We start from the raw sequence: 23,272 nt of genomic DNA, 5'->3' as shown, positions 1-23,272 counted from the left end.
ACATTATAGATGGTAGGGGAGAGAGAGAGCGGTGCTAGCGCAGCACGGGGGGGTGGCGTGTAGCGCTAACACAGGTCGCTTTGATCACAATTCTGATGACTCTTCTCAAGGGATGCTAGTTAGTAATCGGCTAGTGGTAAATGACATGCATACTGTTCTTGTTGATGTTACGGAAACCCTGTTTGTTGCTGTGATTTATACACTTATTTTTATGACACATAAAATGTTGATTCTTACTGTCAGGTGAAACGGAATCTTATTAATCACTTTCACACCAACTTCTCAACGCAATCTAATGAGCATCAACACAAGCACGTACACACACACACTTTGGAATATAAAACCTAGAACCCTGGAATACAATATGTTTCGTTCAGAGAATGAAAGTGTGTGAAATATTGTTTTGGGCCTCTGATTGACTCAGTGTTGTGTAGTGGTGGTCTGGAGAGCTGTGATTGACTCAGTGTTGTGTGGTGGTGGTCTGGAGAGCTGTGATTGACTCAGTGTTGTGTAGTGGTGGTCTGGAGAGCTGTGATTGACTCAGTGTTGTGTGGTGGTGGTCTGGAGAACTGTGATTGACTCAGTGTTGTGTAGTGGTGGTCTGGAGAGCTGTGATTGACTCAGTGTTGTGTGGTGGTGGTCTGGAGAACTGTGATTGACTCAGTGTTGTGTAGTGGTGGTCTGGAGAGCTGTGATTGACTCAGTGTTGTGTAGTGGTGGTCTGGAGAGCTGTGATTGACTCAGTGTTGTGTGGTGGTGGTCTGGAGAACTGTGATTGACTCAGTGTTGTGTAGTGGTGGTCTGGAGAGCTGTGATTGACTCAGTGTTGTGTAGTGGTGGTCTGGAGAGCTGTGATTGACTCAGTGTTGTGTGGTGGTGGTCTGGAGAGCTGTGATTGACTCAGTGTTGTGTAGTGGTGGTCTGGAGAGCTGTGATTGACTCAGTGTTGTGTAGTGGTGGTCTGGAGAACTGTGATTGACTCAGTGTTGTGTAGTGGTGGTCTGGAGAGCTGTGATTGACTCAGTGTTGTGTAGTGGTGGTCTGGAGAACTGTGATTGACTCAGTGTTGTGTAGTGGTGGTCTGGAGAGCTGTGATTGACTCAGTGTTGTGTGGTGGTGGTCTGGAGAGCTGTGATTGACTCAGTGTTGTGTAGTGGTGGTCTGGAGAGCTGTGATTGACTCAGTGTTGTGTAGTGGTGGTCTGGAGAGCTGTGATTGACTCAGTGTTGTGTAGTGGTGGTCTGGAGAGCTGTGATTGACTCAGTGTTGTGTGGTGGTGGTCTGGAGAACTGTGATTGACTCAGTGTTGTGTAGTGGTGGTCTGGAGAGCTGTGATTGACTCAGTGTTGTGTAGTGGTGGTCTGGAGAGCTGTGATTGACTCAGTGTTGTGTGGTGGTGGTCTGGAGAGCTGTGATTGACTCAGTGTTGTGTAGTGGTGGTCTGGAGAGCTGTGATTGACTCAGTGTTGTGTAGTGGTGGTCTGGAGAGCTGTGATTGACTCAGTGTTGTGTAGTGGTGGTCTGGAGAACTGTGATTGACTCAGTGTTGTGTAGTGGTGGTCTGGAGAGCTGTGATTGACTCAGTGTTGTGTGGTGGTGGTCTGGAGAGCTGTGATTGACTCAGTGTTGTGTATCAGTGTTGTGTAGTGGTGGTCTGGAGAACTGTGATTGACTCAGTGTTGTGTAGTGGTGGTCTGGAGAGCTGTGATTGACTCAGTGTTGTGTAATGGTGGTCTGGAGAGCTGTGATTGACTCAGTGTTGTGTAATGGTGGTCTGGAGAACTGTGATTGACTCAGTGTTGTGAGGTGGTGGTCTGGAGAGCTGTGATTGACTCAGTGTTGTGAGGTGGTGGTCTGGAGAGCTGTGATTGACTCAGTGTTGTGTAATGGTGGTCTGGAGAGCTGTGATTGACTCAGTGTTGTGTAATGGTGGTCTGGAGAGCTGTGATTGACTCAGTGTTGTATGGTGGTGGTCTGGAGAGCTGTGATTGACTCAGTGTTGTGTAGTGGTGGTCTGGAGAGCTGTGATTGACTCAGTGTTGTGAGGTGGTGGTCTGGAGAGCTGTGATTGACTCAGTGTTGTGTGGTGGTGGTCTGGAGAGCTGTGATTGACTCAGTGTTGTGTAGTGGTGGTCTGGAGAGCTGTGATTGACTCAGTGTTGTGTGGTGGTGGTCTGGAGAACTGTGATTGACTCAGTGTTGTGTAGTGGTGGTCTGGAGAGCTGTGATTGACTCAGTGTTGTGTAGTGGTGGTCTGGAGAACTGTGATTGACTCAGTGTTGTGTAGTGGTGGTCTGGAGAGCTGTGATTGACTCAGTGTTGTGTAGTGGTGGTCTGGAGAACTGTGATTGACTCAGTGTTGTGTAGTGGTGGTCTGGAGAGCTGTGATTGACTCAGTGTTGTGTGGTGGTGGTCTGGAGAGCTGTGATTGACTCAGTGTTGTGTAGTGGTGGTCTGGAGAGCTGTGATTGACTCAGTGTTGTGTAGTGGTGGTCTGGAGAGCTGTGATTGACTCAGTGTTGTGTAGTGGTGGTCTGGAGAGCTGTGATTGACTCAGTGTTGTGTGGTGGTGGTCTGGAGAACTGTGATTGACTCAGTGTTGTGTAGTGGTGGTCTGGAGAGCTGTGATTGACTCAGTGTTGTGTAGTGGTGGTCTGGAGAGCTGTGATTGACTCAGTGTTGTGTGGTGGTGGTCTGGAGAGCTGTGATTGACTCAGTGTTGTGTAGTGGTGGTCTGGAGAGCTGTGATTGACTCATTGTTGTGTAGTGGTGGTCTGGAGAGCTGTGATTGACTCAGTGTTGTGTAGTGGTGGTCTGGAGAACTGTGATTGACTCAGTGTTGTGTAGTGGTGGTCTGGAGAGCTGTGATTGACTCAGTGTTGTGTGGTGGTGGTCTGGAGAGCTGTGATTGACTCAGTGTTGTGTATCAGTGTTGTGTAGTGGTGGTCTGGAGAACTGTGATTGACTCAGTGTTGTGTAGTGGTGGTCTGGAGAGCTGTGATTGACTCAGTGTTGTGTAATGGTGGTCTGGAGAGCTGTGATTGACTCAGTGTTGTGTAATGGTGGTCTGGAGAACTGTGATTGACTCAGTGTTGTGAGGTGGTGGTCTGGAGAGCTGTGATTGACTCAGTGTTGTGAGGTGGTGGTCTGGAGAGCTGTGATTGACTCAGTGTTGTGTAATGGTGGTCTGGAGAGCTGTGATTGACTCAGTGTTGTGTAATGGTGGTCTGGAGAGCTGTGATTGACTCAGTGTTGTATGGTGGTGGTCTGGAGAGCTGTGATTGACTCAGTGTTGTGTAGTGGTGGTCTGGAGAGCTGTGATTGACTCAGTGTTGTGAGGTGGTGGTCTGGAGAGCTGTGATTGACTCAGTGTTGTGAGGTGGTGGTCTGGAGAACTGTGATTGACTCAGTGTTGTGTAGTGGTGGTCTGGAGAGCTGTGATTGACTCAGTGTTGTGTAGTGGTGGTCTGGAGAACTGTGATTGACTCAGTGTTGTGTAGTGGTGGTCTGGAGAGCTGTGATTGACTCAGTGTTGTGTGGTGGTGGTCTGGAGAGCTGTGATTGACTCAGTGTTGTGTAGTGGTGGTCTGGAGAACTGTGATTGACTCAGTGTTGTGTAATGGTGGTCTGGAGAACTGTGATTGACTCAGTGTTGTGTAGTGGTGGTCTGGAGAACTGTGATTGACTCAGTGTTGTGTAGTGGTGGTCTGGAGAGCTCTGTTTCAGCCCAGTCACTCTACTGCTCTCTATCAACCCAACCACTTAACACAGCACTGTACAGCAAGCAGGAAACACAAAACATCAGATAGCATCACACACTGTACACACACACACACACACACACACACACACACACACACACACACACACACACACACACACACACACACACACACACACACAGGGCAACAGCACTAGTAGCATCAGTGACTAGAATCTCTCACACACACACTCGCTGCTGAGTGCTTGTCCTGAGAGATAAGGACCATTAGTTGGAAACAGAGGTTGCATCCCAAATTACACCTTATTTCCAATGCGCCCTGGTCAAAAGTAGTGCACTATAAAGGGAATACGGTGCCATTTGGGCAACAACCAGAGACAGAGGCATCATCTTTGTGTTGTGTAAAGGGTCTTATGGCCAGGATATGATTGGCTGACATGGAGTTGGTGGGCCAGGTGTGGAGGACACCTCTTTGGTGCTGTAGATGATCCCAGCATGAGGAGAACAGGGCAGGCCTGCTGTAGATGATCCTAGCATGGGGAGAACAGGGCAGGCCTGCTGTAGATGATCCTAGCATGGGGAGAACAGGGCAGGCCTGCTGTAGATGATCCTAGCATGGGGAGAACAGGGCAGGCCTGCTGTAGATGATCCTAGCATGGGGAGCCTTTATTTAACCAGGTAGGCTAGTTGAGAACAAGTTCTCATTTACAACTGCGGCCTGGCCAAGATAAAGCAAAGCAGTTCAACACATAAAACAACACAGAGTTACACATGGAATAAACAAACATACAGTCAGTAATACAGTAGAAAAAGTTTATATACAGTGAGTGCAAATGAGATAAGATAAGGGAGGTAAGGCAATAAATAGTCCATGGTGGCGAAGTAATTACAATAAACCAATTAAACACTGGAATTAATAGATGTGCGGAAGATGAATGTGCAAGTGGAGATACTGGGGTGCAAAGGAACAAAATAAATACAGTATTGGGATGAGGTAGTTTGGCGACGAGTATGAAGCGAGGGCCAGCCAACGAGAGCGTACAGGTCGCAGTGGTGGGTAGTATATGGGGCTTTTTGACAAAACGGATGGCACTGTGATAGACTGCATCCAATTTGTTGAGTAGAGTTTTGGAGGCTATTTTGTAGATGACATCACCAAAGTCGGGGATCGGTAGGATGGTCAGTTTTACGAGGGTATGTTTGGCAGCATGAGTGAAGGATGCTTTGTAGGAAGCCAATTCTAGATTTAATTTTGGATTGGAGATGCTTAATATGAGTCAGGAAGGAGAGTTTACAGTCTAGCCAGACACCTAGGTATTTGTAGTTGTCCACATATTCTAGGTCAGAACCATCCAGAGTAGTGATGCTGGACGGGCGGGCAGGTGCGGGCAGCGATCGGTTGAAGAGCATGCATTTAGTTTTACTTGCATTTAAGAGCAGTTGGAGGCCACGGAAGGAGAGTTGTAAGGCATTGAAGCTCGTTTGGAGGTTTGTTAACAGTGTCCAAAGAAGGGCCAGAGATATACAGAATGGTGTCGTCTGCGTAGAGGTGGATCAGAGAATTACCAGCAGCAAGAGCGACATTGATGTATACAGAGAAGAGAGTCGACCTGGGAATTGAACCCTGTGGCAGGTCTGGACAACAGGTCCTCAGAATTCAGTGTGTCAAATTGATCAGAGAAGTAGTTGGTGAACTAGACGAGGCAATCATCTGAGAAACCAAGGCTGGAGGGGGATGATCGCGGCATCTTTCCAATCTTTGGGAATCTCAGACGATACGAAAGAGAGGTTGAACAGGCTAGTAATAGGGGTTGCAACAATTTCTGCAGATCATTTTAGATAGAGAGGGTCCAGATTGTCTAGTCTGGCTGATTTGTAGGGGTCCAGATTTTGCAGCTCTTTCAGAACATCAGCTGTCTGGATTTGGGTGAAGGAGAAATGGGGGAGGCTTGGGCGAGTTGCTGTGGGGGGTGCATGGCAATTTACCGAGGTAGGGGTAGCCAGGTGGAAAGCATGGCCAGCCGTAGAAAAATGCTTATTGAAATTCTTAATTATAGTGGATTTATCGGTGGTGAACAATGTTTCCTAGCCTCCGTGCAGCTGGGAGGAGGTACTCTTATTCTCCATGGACTTTACATTGTCCCAGAACGTTTTGAGTTTGTGCTACAGGATGCACATTTCTGTTTGAAATAGTTAGCCTCTGCTTTCCTATCTGCCTGTGTATAATGGTTCCTAACTTCCCTGAAAAGTTGCATATCATGGGGGCTATTCGATGCTAATGCAGTATGCCACAGGATGTTTTTGTGCTGGTCAAGGGCAGTCAGGTCTGGAGTGAAGCAAGGGCTATATCTATTCCTGGCTCTAAATTTTTTGAATGGGGCATGCTTATTTAAAATGGTGAGGAAAGCACTTTTAAAGAATAATCAGGCATCCTCTACTGACGGGATGAGGTCAATATCCTTCCAGGATACCCGGGCCAGGTCGATTAGAAAGGCCTGCTCGCTGAAGTGTTTTAGGGAGCATTTGAGTGTGATGAGGGGTGGTCGTTTGACCACAGACCCATTACGGATGCAGAGAATGAGGCAGTGATCGCTGAGATCTTGGTTGAAAACAGCAGAGGTGTATTTGGAGGGAGAGTTGGTTAGGATGCTATTTATGAGGGTGCCTGTGTTTACGGATTTGGGGTTGTACCTGGTAGGTTCATTGATAATTTGTGTGAGATTGAGGACATCAGGTTTAGATTGTAGGATGGCTGGGGTGTTAAGCATGTCCCAGTTTAGGTCACCTAGCAGCACAAGCTCTGAAGATAGATGGGGGCCAATCAATTCACATATGGTGTCCAGGGCACAGCTGGGCGCAGAGGGTGGTCTATAGCAAAATGGTGAGAGACTTGTTTCTAGAAAGGTGGATTTTTAAAAGTAGAAGCTTTAATTGTTTGGGTACAGACCTGGATAGTAAGACAGAACTCTGCAGGCTATCTCTGCAGTAGATTGTAACTCCGCACCCTTTGGCAGTTCTATCTTGTCGGAAAATGTTATAGTTAGGAATGTAAATTTCAGGGGTTTTGGTGGTCATCCAAAGCCAGGATTCAGACACGGCTAGGACAACCGGGTTGGCAGAGTGTGCTAAAGCAGTGAATTAAACAAACTTAGGGAGGAGGCTTCTAATGTTAACATGCATGAAACCAAGGCTTTACAGTTACAGAAGTCAACAAATGAGATCACCTGTGGAATAGGAGTGGTGCTAGGCACTGCAGGGCCTGGATTAACCTCTACATCACCGGAGGAACAAAGGAGGAGCAGGATAAAGGTGCGGCTAAAGGCTATCAGAACTGGTCGTCTAGTATGTTCGGAACAGAGAGTAAAAGGAGCAGTTTTCTGGGCGCGATATAATAGATTCAAGGCAAACTGTACAGACAAAGGTATGGTAGGATGTAAATACATTGGAGGTAAACCTAGGAATTGTGTGATGATGAGAGAGATATTGTCTCTAGAAACATTTAATCCAGCTGATGTCACCGCATGTGTGGGTGGTGGAACTAAAGGGTTGGTTAAGCCATATTGAGCAGGGCTAGAGGCTCTACAGTGAAATAAGACGATCACTAACCAGAACAGCAATGGACAAGGCATATTGACATTAGGGAGAGGCATGTGTAGCCGAGTGATCATAGGAGTCCAGTGAGTAGTTAGGCTGGTTGGAGACACGGTGATTCAGACAGCTAACGGGCCGGGGCTAGCAAGTTAGCAGAATGGCCTTAGATGGACATTGTGATGGAGGCAGTCTGTTATAGCCTCCTCGTGCAGTTACGTCTAATAGACCAGTCGTGATGGAGTATTCGGGTTCTGTGTAGCAAAGGGGTTCAGTCCAATTGGCAAAATAGGTATAGTGGCCCAAGAAATTGGCCGATAGATCTCTTTAGCTAACAGTCCAATATGCTCTAGACAGCTAGCGGGCCACGGATAGCAGGCTAGCAGATGGGCATTCAGGGGACGTTGCGAATGAGGGGGGGGACAACCCTCAGGCAGATTACGTCGGTAGTCCAGTCGTGATGGATAAGCAGGGCTTCGTGTAGTAAAAGGGGTCCAAGCCAATTGGCAAAATAGGTATAGTGGCCCAAGAAATTGGCCGCTGGACATATTCAGGTAACAGTCCGATATGCTGTAGACTGCTAGCGGGCCGTGGCTAGCAGATGGGCATTCAGGGGACGTCGCGACGTAGGAGCCAGTTGAAAACCCCCTCGGGCAGATTACGTCGGTAGTCCAGTCATGAAGGAGCTCCGTACGTACCGGCATTAAAAGGGGTCCGAGCCAATTGGCAAAATAAGTATTGTAGAGTGGCTGATGGACCTCTTCAGCTAGTCAGGAGATGGGCCTAGCATGGGCTAGCTCCAGGCTTCAGGACAGCCAGGAGTAGCCACTCGAATTGCAGCTAGCTAGCTGCGATGATCTAGGTGAAAAGGTTCAGAGCTTGTGATACAAATCCGGGGATATGGAGAGAAAATAGGTCCGGTATGCTCTGGTTTGAATCACGTTGTGCAAATTGGCTAGCTGATGACCGCTAGCAGTGGTTAGCTGACTACTAGCTAGTAGCAGGTTAGCTGGCTAGCTTCTGTTGGGGGATTCCGGTTCCGAAGTAAAGAAACATACTTTAGAAAAAGCAGATCCACACCACATTGGGTGAGGCGGGTTGCTGAAGAGTATTTTGAAGTTGAGGCTTAGAAAAATATAAAAAAGGATATGTGAAGAAAAAGCTATAAATATATATATACATGGGACACGACAGGACAAAGATGTCTGACTTCTACGCCATCTTGGATCTATAATGATCCTAGCATGGGGAGAACAGGGCAGGCCTGCTGTAGATGATCCTAGCATGGGGAGAACAGGGCCGCAGCACTGCTGTGTGTGTCTGTGTGTTAGTGTGAGAAGCTTGCCTGATCTCTCTCACATGCACTGCTCATCCCAGGGCAGGGATGATTTATTCACAATGGGAGAACAGATGACTGCAGGCAATCTCTGTTTCTGCAGCTATACATCCAGAAGAGAGAGAGGTGTAAGGCTGTGCATTTATTAATGTACAAAAGATAACTCCCTCTCTGTGAAACATAGTGGATCTGTTTCCCTCAGCTCTAGTTGGGAAGAGAAGCTGTTTCCGTTGGTTGAGGCTGAATGTGTATTTCCCTGTTGAAGTGAATGATAGGTAGTGTTCTCCATGTGATCAAACTGCATATTGGTTTCTTCTCCTGGTTAATCTATTGTTATACTTTCCCTTTCTCCTGAGTTCAGCTGTGTTTTATGTCAGTGTTTCTCAACTATCAACTTCTGGTTGAGAAAGAACCCCGAACAGTTCTAGTCCAGCACACTTGATTCAACTAACTAAAGGACTTGATGATTAATTGAGTTGTTGAATCAGGTGTGCTAGTGAGGGGCTTGAACAGAAATGTGTGTTGTTAGTGGTACTTGAAAACCAAAGTTGAGTTAACACTGTTTTATTTTGTCCTTTGTGGCTCTCTAATGGAATCCAGTGTTACCTTTACTTCCTCCCCTCCAGACCGTAGTCGGGACGGCTCAGGGGAGCCTTCACTTGCTAGCTCCAAGGCCAGAGAAATGTACAGATGCTCTGGGGTAATTCCCACATTTGGGGATCTTATCTGCTGCTAATGACGTGTTAGTCTGGAATTCCACTGAAGTAGTTGACATTTATTAAACTTGTACACTATGTGAGGTAGTCTGAATGACTAAATACAATAGCAGGCTAATGGAGCAAAAAGAGCATGGCTCACAGTTCCCCTACATCTCCTCCACACAACAATTGCGTCAAAAACAAAAGTTAACTTACTACGTTACCCACAATGCACTTCGGTGTTTTAAAGCTATACCCCTACTTTACCAACACCAGGCATTCCGATCATTCCATTTGCGAATCCTGCCTCATATGGCTTATAAATGTTTCTGGACCTTCTGAACTTCTGTCTCTCTGCCAGGCGATCTGCTGCACCTTGGTGAACTGTACCTGTGATAGTTTCAAACCTGGGAAACTGAAGAAAAGACTGTGTGAGCACTGCAAGCATGGATGGGTAGCGCACGGTAAGCACAGATTCAATTGTTACTTTACTTAGTGTACATTTCTATCAGGGTGCGGGAATGGGGGTGGGTGGTAGGTGTGTCATTATTCATGTTTGTGTGTGTGGGGGGGCTGTTTTCTATATTAATGTCTGTGTGTGTGTGGGGGGGGGGGGGGCTGTTTTCTATATTCATGTCTTTGTGTGTGTGTGGGGGGGGGGCTGTTTTCTATATTCATGTCTGTGTGTGTGTGGGTTCGCCTGTGTTTTCTCGACTCACTCCTGTGCGTCCTCCACCCCTCCGTCTTCCTGCAGCTCTGAGCAAGCTGAAGCTGCACCACATGTACCAGGGCAGCCAGGTGGAGATCGTCCACTCTAACGTGGTCTTTGACATCTGCAGCCTGATGCTCTATGGGACCCAGGCAATCCCAGTCAGACTAAAGATCCTGCTGGACAGGCTATTCAGTGTCCTGAAACAAGAGGAGGTCATCCAGATCCTCAACGCATTGGACTGGACCCTACAGGACTACATCCGAGGATACGTCCTACAGGTGGGGGGGGCTCTTCTTTCTTACTTTAGGACGAGGAGAGGGGAGAGAAAGGAGGACAGAAGAGAGGAGGAGAGAGAGGTACACAGGAGAGAGGGGGAGAAACAAAGCTTCTCTATAGGAACTCTCCTCTTCTCCTCATCCTCCTCTCTGGAGGTCTCCAGACTGATGGAGGGGAGATTTGTAAATATTATTTAGTTCCACGATTTCCCTCTCAAACTTGAGCTAGGCTGAACCACCCGGCACACAGTCAGTGTCAGCCAACCGCTGCTCACTTCGATTAGTCCGTCATCAACTATTCAGCTTTCTCTCTGCATTTAATGTTAGCTCCTCTAATGGTGAACACAGAGTCAGAATCCTCGACAGGCAGAGCCAAGCGAATGCTGTGTGATGAAATATTGATCATGGTTACTGTATGAAGAGGCCGCGGTCTGACTTTCACAGACACCACAACTCCTATGTAATTACTACTGGGCCGGGTGGAGGAACCTCATTCTCCTCTCTCCTTCCTCTCTGATCTCACTCCACCCTGACGTGCGTGTTTGTGTGCGTGCGTGTGCATTTGTGTGTGTGTGTGTGTATTCATTCATTTGTATGTATGTGTGTGCACATGTCCTCTCTGATGCTGATGGATAGAGGGAAAATCCACGTGATTTAAATGAAGAGAAATGACAGGCAAGATGAAAGGCAGCGCTGTAATGAGGGCTCCCTCCTCTCTGCATTAACTTTACAACTGAACCCTTTATTAAGACGCTCTGGGGTGAAGTTCCCCTAAATACAGATCTAGGATCAACTTCCCCTCCCCCAATCCTCACCTTAGCCATTAGTGGGGAAAATGCTCATTTGACCCAAGATCTGTGTCTAAGGGCAAGTTCACCCTACACCTATTTAGACACAGTCAGTCTGTGTTTTAGATGACTTCATAGCGTCCTTGGTGTGTGAATATACAGGAATAGAGCTTAATACAGATGTATAATGCTAATGATGAAATGCTCTCTCTCTTTCTCTGCATATCAATCGCTTTCTCGCTCTCTCACTCTCTTTTCCCCCCTCCCCCGCTCTCCACCCACCCCCTCTCCTTTCCTCCCTCTCCCCCATCTCCCTCCCCCACACCCTCCTTTCCTCCCTCTCCCCCCTTCCCTCCCCCACACCCTCCTTTCCTCCCCCTCCCCGCTCTCCCCCCTCCCTCCCTCACACCCTCCTTTCCTCCCCCTCCCCGCTCTCCCCCCCTCCCTCCCTCACACCCTCCTTTCCTCCCTCTCCCCCCCTCCCTCCCCCACACCCTCCTTTCCTCCCCCTCCCCCTTCCCTCCCTCACACCCTCTCCAGGACATAGCAGGGAAGGTGTTGGACCGCTGGGCCATCATGACGTTCGAGGAGGAGATTGCTACGCTGCAGCAGTTCCTCCGCTTCGGTGAGACCAAGTCCATTGTGGAGCTGATGGCCCTGCAGGACAAGGAGGGCCAGGCCGTGCTGGTCCCCAGCACCCGCACCAACTCAGACATCCGCACCTTCATCGAGCGCAGCACCCCGCGCACTGCCACCACCAACAACGTCCTGACCCCCAAGGTAGAGAAACTGAGCTCGTCCAAAGCGCACCACTTTGAGAACTTTATTAATAGTATGGCGTTTATGCTACCATTTCAATTGTTGGGCTCCGTGCCAGCGCCTCTCCTGGGGTCACCACTGGGGGCGCTGCAGCAGCAAGGGGGGCAGATGGAGCAGGGGCAGAGACGGGGGGACGAGAACCCCAACGCCCTCCCCCTCCCCGGGCCGCCTCCCACCGAGAGCAGCCTGGTGGGCTCTAGCTCCACCTCATTCACCTCTGACCTGGACAGGGGTGGAGACAACCCTATGGACGGCCTCTCGGCCACACCCAAGATGGAGGCTGAGGACTTCCCCACCAGTGACAACTACTCGGATGGCCGCTCCACACCCTGCACACCCTCCATGATGAACTCTGACTTTACCCAGATGTCCCCGGATAGCAAGCTCCAACACTCCATGGACCGGAACGGGGGAGGCGGGGGAGGAAGTCTCAAGAAGGGGCGTGTGTACTGCAGTGCGTGCGACAAGACTTTCTACGACAAGGGCACACTGAAAATCCACTACAACGCTGTGCACCTGAAGATCAAGCACAAGTGCACTATCGACGGCTGCAACATGGTGTTCAGCTCACTGCGCAGCCGCAACCGCCACAGTGCCAACCCCAACCCGCGCCTGCACATGCCCATGAACCGCAACAACCGCGACAAGGACCTGCGAGGCGGCGGGAGCCTTTCGGCCGACGAAGACTCAGAGGCAAGCGACAAACCGCGGTCTGAGTACCCCCACTCATCCATCCCGGTGTCCCTGACCTCGTCCCCCGACAGCCAGAAGTCAGTTGCCAGCTACATGGTGAGTCATGTGGACTCCACCACCAGCAGCACCAAGCTGCACCACAGCAGCTCCTTCCCCAGCATGGGGCACCTGGGCCACGGCATCCTCTTCCCCAACCTGAAGACCGTGCAGCCTGTGCTGCCTTTCTACCGGAGCCTGGTGACCCCTGCCGAGCTGGCCAACAGCCCCGGCCAACACCTCCCCTCCCTCACCGTCCTCTCCTCCTCGCTTCCCCTCAAACCTACCTCCATCACCGCCCCAGACGCCTGCGGTGCCATCATTGACCCTGTGCCCAAGAAGAAGTCGCGGAAGTCGAGCATGCCCATCAAGATCGAGAAAGAAGCGGTAGAGAGGGAGGGAAGGATGGGGGAGGACAGCGGTTCAGAGGACATGAGCCCTATACAGGGCAGGGACAAGGAGGAGTGTGAGAGAGGGGTAGGAGGAGGGGGGGATTTGTGTACGAGACAGATGGGTGTAGAGAGGGAGAGGGAAAGAGAGGAGAGAGGAGTCATTCTAGCTGGGGAGAGAGGGGAGAGGGAGGAGGTGAAGCGGCCAAGGTCCCACAGCCCGGAGAGAGATGTGTGTGGAGGCAGGGAACAAGAGGAGGATGAAGAAGAAAAAGAAGAGGGATCCCGGCAGGCAAAGACCGGTATGATCACCTGCGCCTCATCCCCCTATGATGGAAAACTCAACCACAGAGAGAACCACAGCCTCTCTCTGAGCAGAGACCACACAGAGACAGAGGGAGAGGAGGGCGACCAACCAACCTCCCGGCACCAAGACAAGCCGTGCGACGACATGGACCACCGACTGACCAACGGCAGTGTGTTCAGACTAGGCGACAGAGGGAAGGATGAACCAGAGGGCTGTATGGAAGACTACACCAACTCTAGCCTCCTGCAGTCTCGTATAGACTCTCAGGAGGGGCCACTGGACAGGGATGACCTTCCACACCACTGTGAGATCTGCAGCAAGACGTTCAACAACCAGTACAGTGTGAAGATGCACTACCGCAACGTGCACCTGAAGGAGATGCACATGTGCACGGTGGCTGGCTGCAACGCTGCCTTCCCCTCCCGCAGGAGCAGAGACAGGTGAGAGAGAACAAACACACATCAGTCAGTTAATAGTCTGTCATTTAGTTGTATAGTCTGTCAGCGATTTATGAAAGGGATTTGTCATTCTCTAGCACAATATAGGATATTTAAGCATACGATGTCAGAGGTTCTGTTGAAGTGTTATGGTTAGTATGTACAGTGCCTTGCGAAAGTATTCGGCCCCCTTGAACTTTGCGACCTTTTGCCACATTTCAGGCTTCAAACATAAAGATATAAAACTGTATTTTTTTGTGAAGAATCAACAACAAGTGGGACACAATCATGAAGTGGAACGACATTTATTGGATATTTCAAACTTTTTTAACAAATCAAAAACTGAAAAATTGGGCGTGCAAAATTATTCAGCCCCTTTACTTTCAGTGCAGCAAACTCTCTCCAGAAGTTCAGTGAGGATCTCTGAATGATCCAATGTTGACCTAAATGACTAATGATGATAAATACAATCCACCTGTGTGTAATCAAGTCTCCGTATAAATGCACCTGCACTGTGATAGTCTCAGAGGTCCGTTAAAAGCGCAGAGAGCATCATGAAGAACAAGGAACACACCAGGCAGGTCCGAGATACTGTTGTGAAGAAGTTTAAAGCCGGATTTGGATACAAAAAGATTTCCCAAGCTTTAAACATCCCAAGGAGCACTGTGCAAGCGATAATATTGAAATGGAAGGAGTATCAGACCACTGTAAATCTACCAAGACCTGGCCGTCCCTCTAAACTTTCAGCTCATACAAGGAGAAGACTGATCAGAGATGCAGCCAAGAGGCCCATGATCACTCTGGATGAACTGCAGAGATCTACAGCTGAGGTGGGAGACTCTGTCCATAGGACAACAATCAGTCGTATATTGCACAAATCTGGCCTTTATGGAAGAGTGGCTAGAAGAAAGCCATTTCTTAAAGATATCCATAAAAAGTGTCGTTTAAAGTGTGCCACAAGCCACCTGGGAGACACACCAAACATGTGGAAGAAGGTGCTCTGGTCAGATGAAACCAAAATTGAACTTTTTGGCAACAATGCAAAACGTTATGTTTGGCGTAAAAGCAACACAGCTCATCACACTGAACACACCATCCCCACTGTCAAACATGGTGGTGGCAGCATCATGGTTTGGGCCTGCTTTTCTTCAGCAGGGACAGGGAAGATGGTTAAAATTGATGGGAAGATGGATGGAGCCAAATACAGGACCATTCTGGAAGAAAACCTGATGGAGTCTGCAAAAGACCTGAGACTGGGACAGAGATTTGTCTTCCAACAAGACAATGATCCAAAACATAAAGCAAAATCTACAATGGAATGGTTCAAAAATAAACATATCCAGGTGTTAGAATGGCCAAGTCAAAGTCCAGACCTGAATCCAATCGAGAATCTGTGGAAAGAACTGAAAACTGCTGTTCACAAATGCTCTCCATCCAACCTCACTGAGCTCGAGCTGTTTTGCAAGGAGGAATGGGAAAAAATTTCAGTCTCTCGATGTGCAAAACTGATAGAGACATACCCCAAGCGACTTACAGCTGTAATCGCAGCAAAAGGTGGCGCTACAAAGTATTAACTTAAGGGGGCTGAATAATTTTGCACGCCCAATTTTTCAGTTTTTGATTTGTTAAAAAAGTTTGAAATATCCAATAAATGTCGTTCCACTTCATGATTGTGTCCCACTTGTTGTTGATTCTTCACAAAAAAATACAGTTTTATATCTTTATGTTTGAAGCCTGAAATGTGGCAAAAGGTCGCAAAGTTCAAGGGGGCCGAATACTTTCGCAAGGCACTGTATTTTCAGATTATCTAATAAAACCACACCAAACTGGCAGCAACCACATATACGTCAGTTACAGACTTATTTAACAGAGATGAATAGTCAATTAAAGATAGAACAATTGCTAAAGGTACCTTTGAAAAAACACCAACCAAGGAACAACCTTTCCTACATTTTGTGTCTTTCAGGCACAGCTCCAACCTCAACCTCCACCACAAGCTGTTGACCAAAGACCTGTACAGCCCATCACCCCGCTCCCTCTACTCCCCAGCCTCCCTCTGCAGGGACAAAGACCCTGTCAGCCTGGACTACCGCCAGGACCTGAGAGACCTCCAGAGGGATAGAGAGCTCCAGAGAGACACAGGCAGCCAGACGTCCGTCATCTTCAGAGGACACAACCGCATGGGCCTGGTCTTCCCCATGAGCAAGATGGCCGACGAAAGGACAGGGGAGAATGCAGGAGAGGAACTGGAAGGAGGAGGAGGGGTGGAGGAGGGGGCGGTACTGGACCTAAGTACGTCATCGTCTGTACCTCCTCGTGGGGGCGGCAGCGCCCCTTCCTCCTGGGACTCGGATGGGGCAGGCAGCGAGGAAGGGGAGGGGCTAGAGGAGGAGCCTCTGCCAATGGAGGAAGACAGCGATGGGGAAAGCTGCGACGGGATTGGTCTAGGAGGTCCCGTTGGGGAAGGATTAAGTTTGGGCGGGGACAGGACCCTGGGCTGTGGGGGGGGAGGACAGATGGGGCCGCAGGGGGGCGGAGGTGGCTCACCCATTACCTGCCACGTGTGCCAGAAGGTATACAGCAACAAGGGGACTTTCAGAGCCCACTACAAGACTGTCCACCTGCGCCTGCTGCACAAGTGTAAAGTCCCAGGCTGCGACACCACGTTCTCGTCAGTACGGAGCCGCAATAGACACAGTCAGAACCCCAACCTGCACCGCAACCTGACTGGCAGTGGCAGCGGCACCACTCTAGACCAGGAGTAGGGCCTTGCCTGAGCTTCAGCTCACACAGACCCTGATTCACTCTCACTGTAATCTTTAGTCTTTGTTTATTTGACACCAGAACAGGCTAGCAGGCTAACAGGTTAGCACTTTTTGAAAAAAAATCCATTGTTTTTTAGGGGGCAATGTCTGTAGTGAGTTTGGGATTGTGGAATCCAGCTGTATTTTTCTTTGTTATGGCAGATTGTATCTGCTTTTTTTGTGCAAATGTTACAGGACAGTATATCTCCCTGAATGTTGAGTGGATTTCTCCAGGTATGTCAAGTTCAGCAACCTGAAATTGTTCTGAGGTACACATGAAGACCTTCTGCATTCCATTCCTTGGACACTCATTTTCAACTAATTATGTTTCCTTTCCCCTGCCAACATTTTTTAAATATGTTCTTTTAAATTGATATTTATTGATGGTACATGTAGAAAAACAACAATTTATTTTGGACACGAAATTGACAAGTCATTTTCCCATCATTAATTTTTGTCTTGATTTAAAACACTTAAAAATCATGCATCATCTTTTAAAACGTTGTGCATCTCAACCCCTCTCTCTAGCTCTTTTATTTCTATGCACTAATTCTAAATAGTTTGCCTTACAGTCTAGTATAATTTACTCACATCCAGTTTAGGATCACCTGCCAGTTTCTAAATCACATACTGTTCAAGTGACACTTATATCCAGTCATCAACAGTGGTGGAAAAAGTAAAGATACCTTCATAGAAAATGACTCGAGTGAGTCACCCAAATACTACTTGAGTAAAAGTATTTGGTTTTAAATATACTTAAATATCAGAAGTAAATGTAAAAGTATAAATAATTTCAAATTCTTTATATTAAGCAAACCAGGGGTCACCATTTGTTTTTAAAATGTACGGATAGCCAGGGGCACACTCCAAAGCTCAGACATAACTTGCAAACTAAGCATTTGTGTTTAGAGAGTCCGCCAGATCAGAGGCAGTAGGGATGACCAGGGATATTCTCTTGATAAGTGCGTGAATTGGACCATTTTCCTGTCCTGCTAAGCATTCAAAATTGAACAAGTACTTTTGAGTGTCAGGGAAAATGTCTGGAGTAAAAAGTACATTTTTTTTCTTTAGGAATGTAGTGAATTAAAAGTAAGGTACAGATCCCCCCCCCCCCCCCCCCCCCAAAAAAAAACAACTTAAGTAGTACTTTAAAGTATTTTTACTTAAGTACTTTACACCACTGGTTATCAACTATAACAAGTTAAATATTTTCGGTGTTCTTCTTGGTAGTTATCGTCGACTTTCCCTGTGAGTTTACACGTATCGTTCCGATCAAAAGCGTCTGTGACATTCTAGAAGTACGTTAGTTTCTTTGGACTGTGGTCTGTAAAGATCTTTGTTTAAAAAAAAAAGTTTTCTAAGTATTGTGAACTTGATGGATATAAGTTATTGTTTGATGTTGTATGTGTGGTTCTGTTCCTCTCCTATCGTTGCTGTTTCTGGATGTTGCATTATGCTAGCGTGATAACGTTGACCAAAGATTTCTCAGTCCCGAGGTGCATACGAATCCAACTGCCTCATGCAGTACAGTGTCCCTATTAGGATAGCCTCAGTGTTGGGCCGAGATTGAGGCTGTCCTAATATGGACACCGTATATTTGAGGCTTGCAGTATTAAAACAGCCTTCTCTTGACGCTCTTATCTGAAAATGCATCACAGAAAAGTCAGTATTCAGACTTGGGCTCTTAAAAAGCTATTACAACTCTTGGAAGAAAACATTTATTGGAAGAACTTTTATATATTTTCATGGTCTTTTGTACTAAAATCTGCTCACATCTTGTGCACTAGAGTGGGTGAGGGCATCATTCTAGACATACAGACAGACAGACAGACGGTCATTGTCTCCAAGAGTTGGATCATATGATATTGTACTGTGAACAAGTCAAACACTGAGAAAAACAAAACCTAACTGAAAGATAAGTAGCCAGGGCCCAATGTCCACACACCCTTCAAAACATATGGTACCTAAATAATTATTGAATTGTATATTTTGTGAATAGAGTCATTTGTAATCTAAAAATAAAAAAAACACGTATAATGTATCAAATATGCTAATTCTACTAGACTCATTCTGCATCCTAAGAGATGTTTATTGGGAGGAAAAGGATGTCCAAAGTTACGTTCTTGTATTATTTCACAATAGTTTTTTGGTTTAGGTATTCTGCATATACACCAAGTGTACAAACATTAAAAAACCTTCCTAATATTGAGTTTCACCCCCCTCATTTGCCCTCAGAACAGCCTCAATCTGTCGGGCATGGACTCTACAAGGTGTCGAAAGCATTCCACATGGATGCTGGCCCATGTTGGCTCCAATACTTACCACAGTTGTGTCAAGTTGGCTGGATGTCCTTCGGGGTGTTGACCCTTCTTGATACACACGGGAAACTGTTGAGCGTGAAAAACCCATCAGCATGGAGTTCTTGACACTCAAACCGGTGCGCTTGGCACATACCACCATGCACTGCTCAAAGGCACTTAAATGTTTTGTCTCGCCCATTCACCCTCTGAATGGCACACAGACAACCCATGTCTCGAGACAATCGATTGTCTCAAGGCTTAAAAATCCTTCTTTATCCTGTCTCCTCCCCTTCATCTACACTGATTTAAAATGGATTTAACAAGTGACATCAATAAGGGATCATAGCTTTCACCTCGATTCCCCTGGTCAGTCTGTCATAATGTTTTGTACACTCAGTGTATATTTGACCATATGTATTTAATTACATTGAGCTAGATAAAATATACATTTCTTTGTGAAGTTGTATGGATTTGTAAAAATAAACCATGTGTTTTTTGATTTAATGTTACAATATTCGTTCCTACTCAATAAAAAGCCATATCTGTTAGCACGCTTTGGTCTCATTTCATATATAGTATTTATCTATTTTGTTTTCTTAAAGTAAATACTATCATATGATTAGCCACCTGTAACAAAATATGAATCTGCTTTATACACAATATTTCCAGTGCCAATATCTAGTAATATTAACACACAGTTATTACATTGTCTTCTCTTTGTGGTGCTGGGAATTAAAAAACACTACTTCATCCTCCATTATATAAAAGCTACATTTACAGGAGTATTTGTTTTATACATAACTACATAATAGAAATGACTGCATAGTAGAATCATGTTCAGTAGGCAAGAAACAGAAAACGCTTTGAAACGGTACAAATGAAATGAGTGTTCTTGTTGGACCTCTTCTGTTTCAAAGCGTTTTCTCCCGTTTTGTGCCCCGTCTATCTCCTAAGGCCTACTAGTGTTCCATACCAGGTAGAACACTGAATGTGCCCCAAATAGCATTCTTTTCCCTACATAGTGCACTACTTTGAGCAGAGCCCTATGGGTCCTGCTCACAGAGCCCTATGTGTCCTGCTCAAAAGTAGTGCACTATATAGGGAATAGGGTGACATTTGGGACATAATGGCACCTTTTTTGTTCTTAACTGACTTGCCTAGTTAAATAAAAGGTCAAATAAAAAAAGAATCACTGTTGTGAGGTCACCGTGCAGTGTGTTGTTATTGATTGAGGGGTCTTCACTAGTTACAACAGCCACAAAGTCATAAACCAAGCCTATTTCTACAATTGATCTATTTAAAATTGGATTTTTAACCTAACCTTAACTCGGGGTGGCAGGTAGCCATTGTCAGAGGCTGTAGACAGAAATGGACCAGCGATGGTAGGAGTAGTTCTGGTGGTAGGAGTAATAGAACTGCCAAAGGGGGAGGAGTTGCAGTCTACTGCAGAGATAGCCTGCAAAGTAATGTCATACTTTCCAGGTCCATACCCAAACAGTTCGAACTACTAATTTTAAAAATTACTCTCTCCAGAAATAAGCCTCTCACTGTTGCCGCCTGCTACCGACCCCACTCAGCTCCCAGCTGTGCCCTGGACATCATTTGTGAATTGATCGCCCCCATCTAGCTTCAGAGTTTGTTCTGTTAGGTGACCTAAACTGGGATATGCTTAACACCCCGGCAGTCCTACAATCTAAGCTAGATGCCCTCAATCTCACACAAATCATCAAGGAACCCACCAGTTACAACCCTTATTCTGTAAACAAGGGCACCCTCATAGACGTCATCCTGACCAACTGGCCCTCCAAATACACCTCCGCTGTCTTCAACCAGGATCTCAGCGATCACTGCCTCATTGCCTGTATCCGCTACGGATCCGCAGTCAAACGACCACCCCTCATCACTGTCAAACGCTCCCTAAAACACTTCTGTGAGCAGGCCTTTCTAATGGACATGGCCCGGGTATCCTGGAAGGATATTGACCTCATCCCATCAGTTGAGGATGCCTGGTCATTCTTTAAATGTAACTTCCTCACCATTTTAGATAAGCATGCTCCGTTCAAAAAATGCAGAACTAAGAACAGATATAGCCCTTGGTTCACTCCAGACCTGACTGCCCTCGACCAGCACAAAAACATCCTGTGGCGGACTGCAATAGCATCGAATAGTCCCCGCGATATGCAACTGTTCAAGGAAGTCAGGAACCAATACACGCAGTCAGTCAGGAAAGCAAAGGCCAGCTTCTTCAGGCAGAAATTTGCATCCTGTAGCTCTAACTCCAAAAAGTTCTGGGACACTGTGAAGTCCATGGAGAACAAGAGCACCTCCTCCTAGCTGCCCACTGCACTGAGGCTAGGTAACACGGTCACCACCGATAAATCCTGATTATCGAAAACTTCAACAAGCATTTCTCAACGGCTGGCCATGCCTTCCTCCTGGCTACTCCAACCTCGGCCAACAGCTCCCCCTCCCCCCCCCCCCTGCAGCTACTCGCCCAAGCCTCTCCAGGTTCTCCTTTACCCAAATCCAGATAGCAGATGTTCTGAAAGAGCTGCAAAACCTGGACCTGTACAAATTTGCTGGGATTGACAATCTGGACCCTCTATTTCTGAAACTATCCGCCGCCATTGTCGCAACCTCTATTACCAGCCTGTTCTCTTTCATATCGTCTGAGATCCCCAAGGATTGGAAAGCTGCCGCAGTCATCCCCCTCTTCAAAGGGGTAGACACCCTGGACCCAAACTGTTACAGACCTATTTCCATCCTGCCCTGCCTATCTAAGGTCTTCGAAAGCCAAGTCAACAAACAGGTCACTGACCATCTCGAATCCCACCGTACCTTCTCCGCTGTGCAATCTGGTTTCCGAGCCGGTCACAGGTGCACCTCAGCCACGCTCAAGGTACTAAACAATATCATAACCGCCATCGATAAAAGACAGTACTGTGCAGGCGTCTTCATCGACCTTGCCAAGGTTTTCGACTCTGTCAATCACCATATTCTTATCGGCAGACTCAGTAGCCTCGGTTTTTCTGATGACTGCCTTGCCTGGTTCACCAACTACTTTGCAGACAGAGTTCAGTGTGTCAAATCGGAGGGCATGCTGTCCGGTCCTCTGGCAGTCTCTATGGGGGTGCCACAGGGTTCAATTCTCGGGCCGACTCTTTTCTCTGTATATATCAATGATGTTGCTCTTGCTGCGGGCGATTCCCTGATCCACCTCTACGCAGAAGACACCATTATGTATACTTCCGGCCCGTCCTTGGACACTGTGCTATCTAACCTCCAAACGAGCTTCAATGCCATACAACACTCCTTCCGTGGCCTCCAACTGCTCTTAAACGCTAGTAAAACCAAATGCATGCTTTTCAACCGTTCGCTGCCTGCACCCGCACGCCCGACTACCATCACCACCCTGGATGGTTCCGACCTAGAATATGTGGACATCTATAAGTACCTAGGTGTCTGGCTAGACTGTAAACTCTCCTTCCAGACTCATATCAAACATCTCCAATCTAAAATCAAATCTAGAGTCGGCTTTCTATTCCGCAACAAAGCCTCCTTCACTCACGCCTCCAAACTTACCCTAGTAAAACTGACTATCCTACCGATCCTATACCACCCACCACTGCGACCTGTATGCTCTAGTTGGCTGGCCCTCGCTACATATTCATCGCCAGAACCACTGGCTCCAGGTCATCTACAAGTCCATGCTAGGTAAAGCTCCGCCTTATCTCAGTTCACTGGTCACGATGGCAACACCCACCCGTAGCACGCACTCCAGCAGGTGTATCTTACTGATCATCCCTAAAGCCAACACCTCATTTGGCCGCCTTTCGTTCCAGTTCTCTGCTGCCTGTGACTGGAACGAATTGCAAAAATCGCTGAAGTTGGAGACTTTTATCTCCCTCACCAATTTCAAACATCTGCTATCTGAGCAGCTAACCGATCGCTGCAGCTGTACATAGTCTATCGGTAAATAGCCCACCCAATTTTACCTACCTCATCCCCATACTGTTTTTATTTATTTACTTTTCTGCTCTTTTGCACACCAATATCTCTACCTGTACATGACCATCTGGACATTTATCACTCCAGTGTTAATCTGCAAAATTGTAATTATTCGCCTACCTCCTCATGCCTTTTGCACACAATGTATATAGACTCTCTTTTTTTTCTACTGTGTTATTGACTTGTTAATTGTTTACTCCATGTGTAACTCTGTGTTGTTGTCTGTGTCACACTGCTTTGCTTTATCTTGGCCAGGTCGCAATTGCAAATGAGAACTTGTTCTCAACTAGCCTACCTGGTTAAATAAAGGTGAAATAAAATGATGGTAGGAGTAGTTCTGATGGTAGGAGTAGTTCTTGCG

At 47.1% G+C, this 23,272-nt stretch overlaps 1 protein-coding gene across 2 annotated transcripts in view; it reads left to right on the top strand.

Moving 5' to 3' along the window:
- The window catches only part of LOC139384999 (basonuclin zinc finger protein 1), a 33,989-nt gene extending 14,538 nt beyond the window's left edge, over positions 1–19,451 (top strand). Inside the window, exons 2-5 of one of the 2 annotated variants that reach the window (XM_071129965.1) lie at positions 9,705–9,807; positions 10,098–10,333; positions 11,659–13,802; positions 15,766–19,451. In XM_071129965.1, the coding sequence (XP_070986066.1) occupies positions 9,705–9,807; positions 10,098–10,333; positions 11,659–13,802; positions 15,766–16,564 (3,282 nt within the window). In that variant the 3' untranslated portion in view covers positions 16,565–19,451. The remainder of the gene's footprint in view (positions 1–9,704; positions 9,808–10,097; positions 10,334–11,658; positions 13,803–15,765) is intronic. The other variant, XM_071129966.1, reaches the window with a different exon arrangement.
- The last annotated feature ends 3,821 nt before the right edge of the window (positions 19,452–23,272 follow it).

The sequence above is a fragment of the Oncorhynchus clarkii genome, chromosome 26, assembly GCF_045791955.1.
Source record: "Oncorhynchus clarkii lewisi isolate Uvic-CL-2024 chromosome 26, UVic_Ocla_1.0, whole genome shotgun sequence".
Lineage (NCBI taxonomy): Eukaryota > Metazoa > Chordata > Actinopteri > Salmoniformes > Salmonidae > Oncorhynchus > Oncorhynchus clarkii.
The sequence above is the reverse complement of the archived record's forward strand: the minus strand, read 5'-3'. Positions and strand labels throughout refer to the sequence as shown.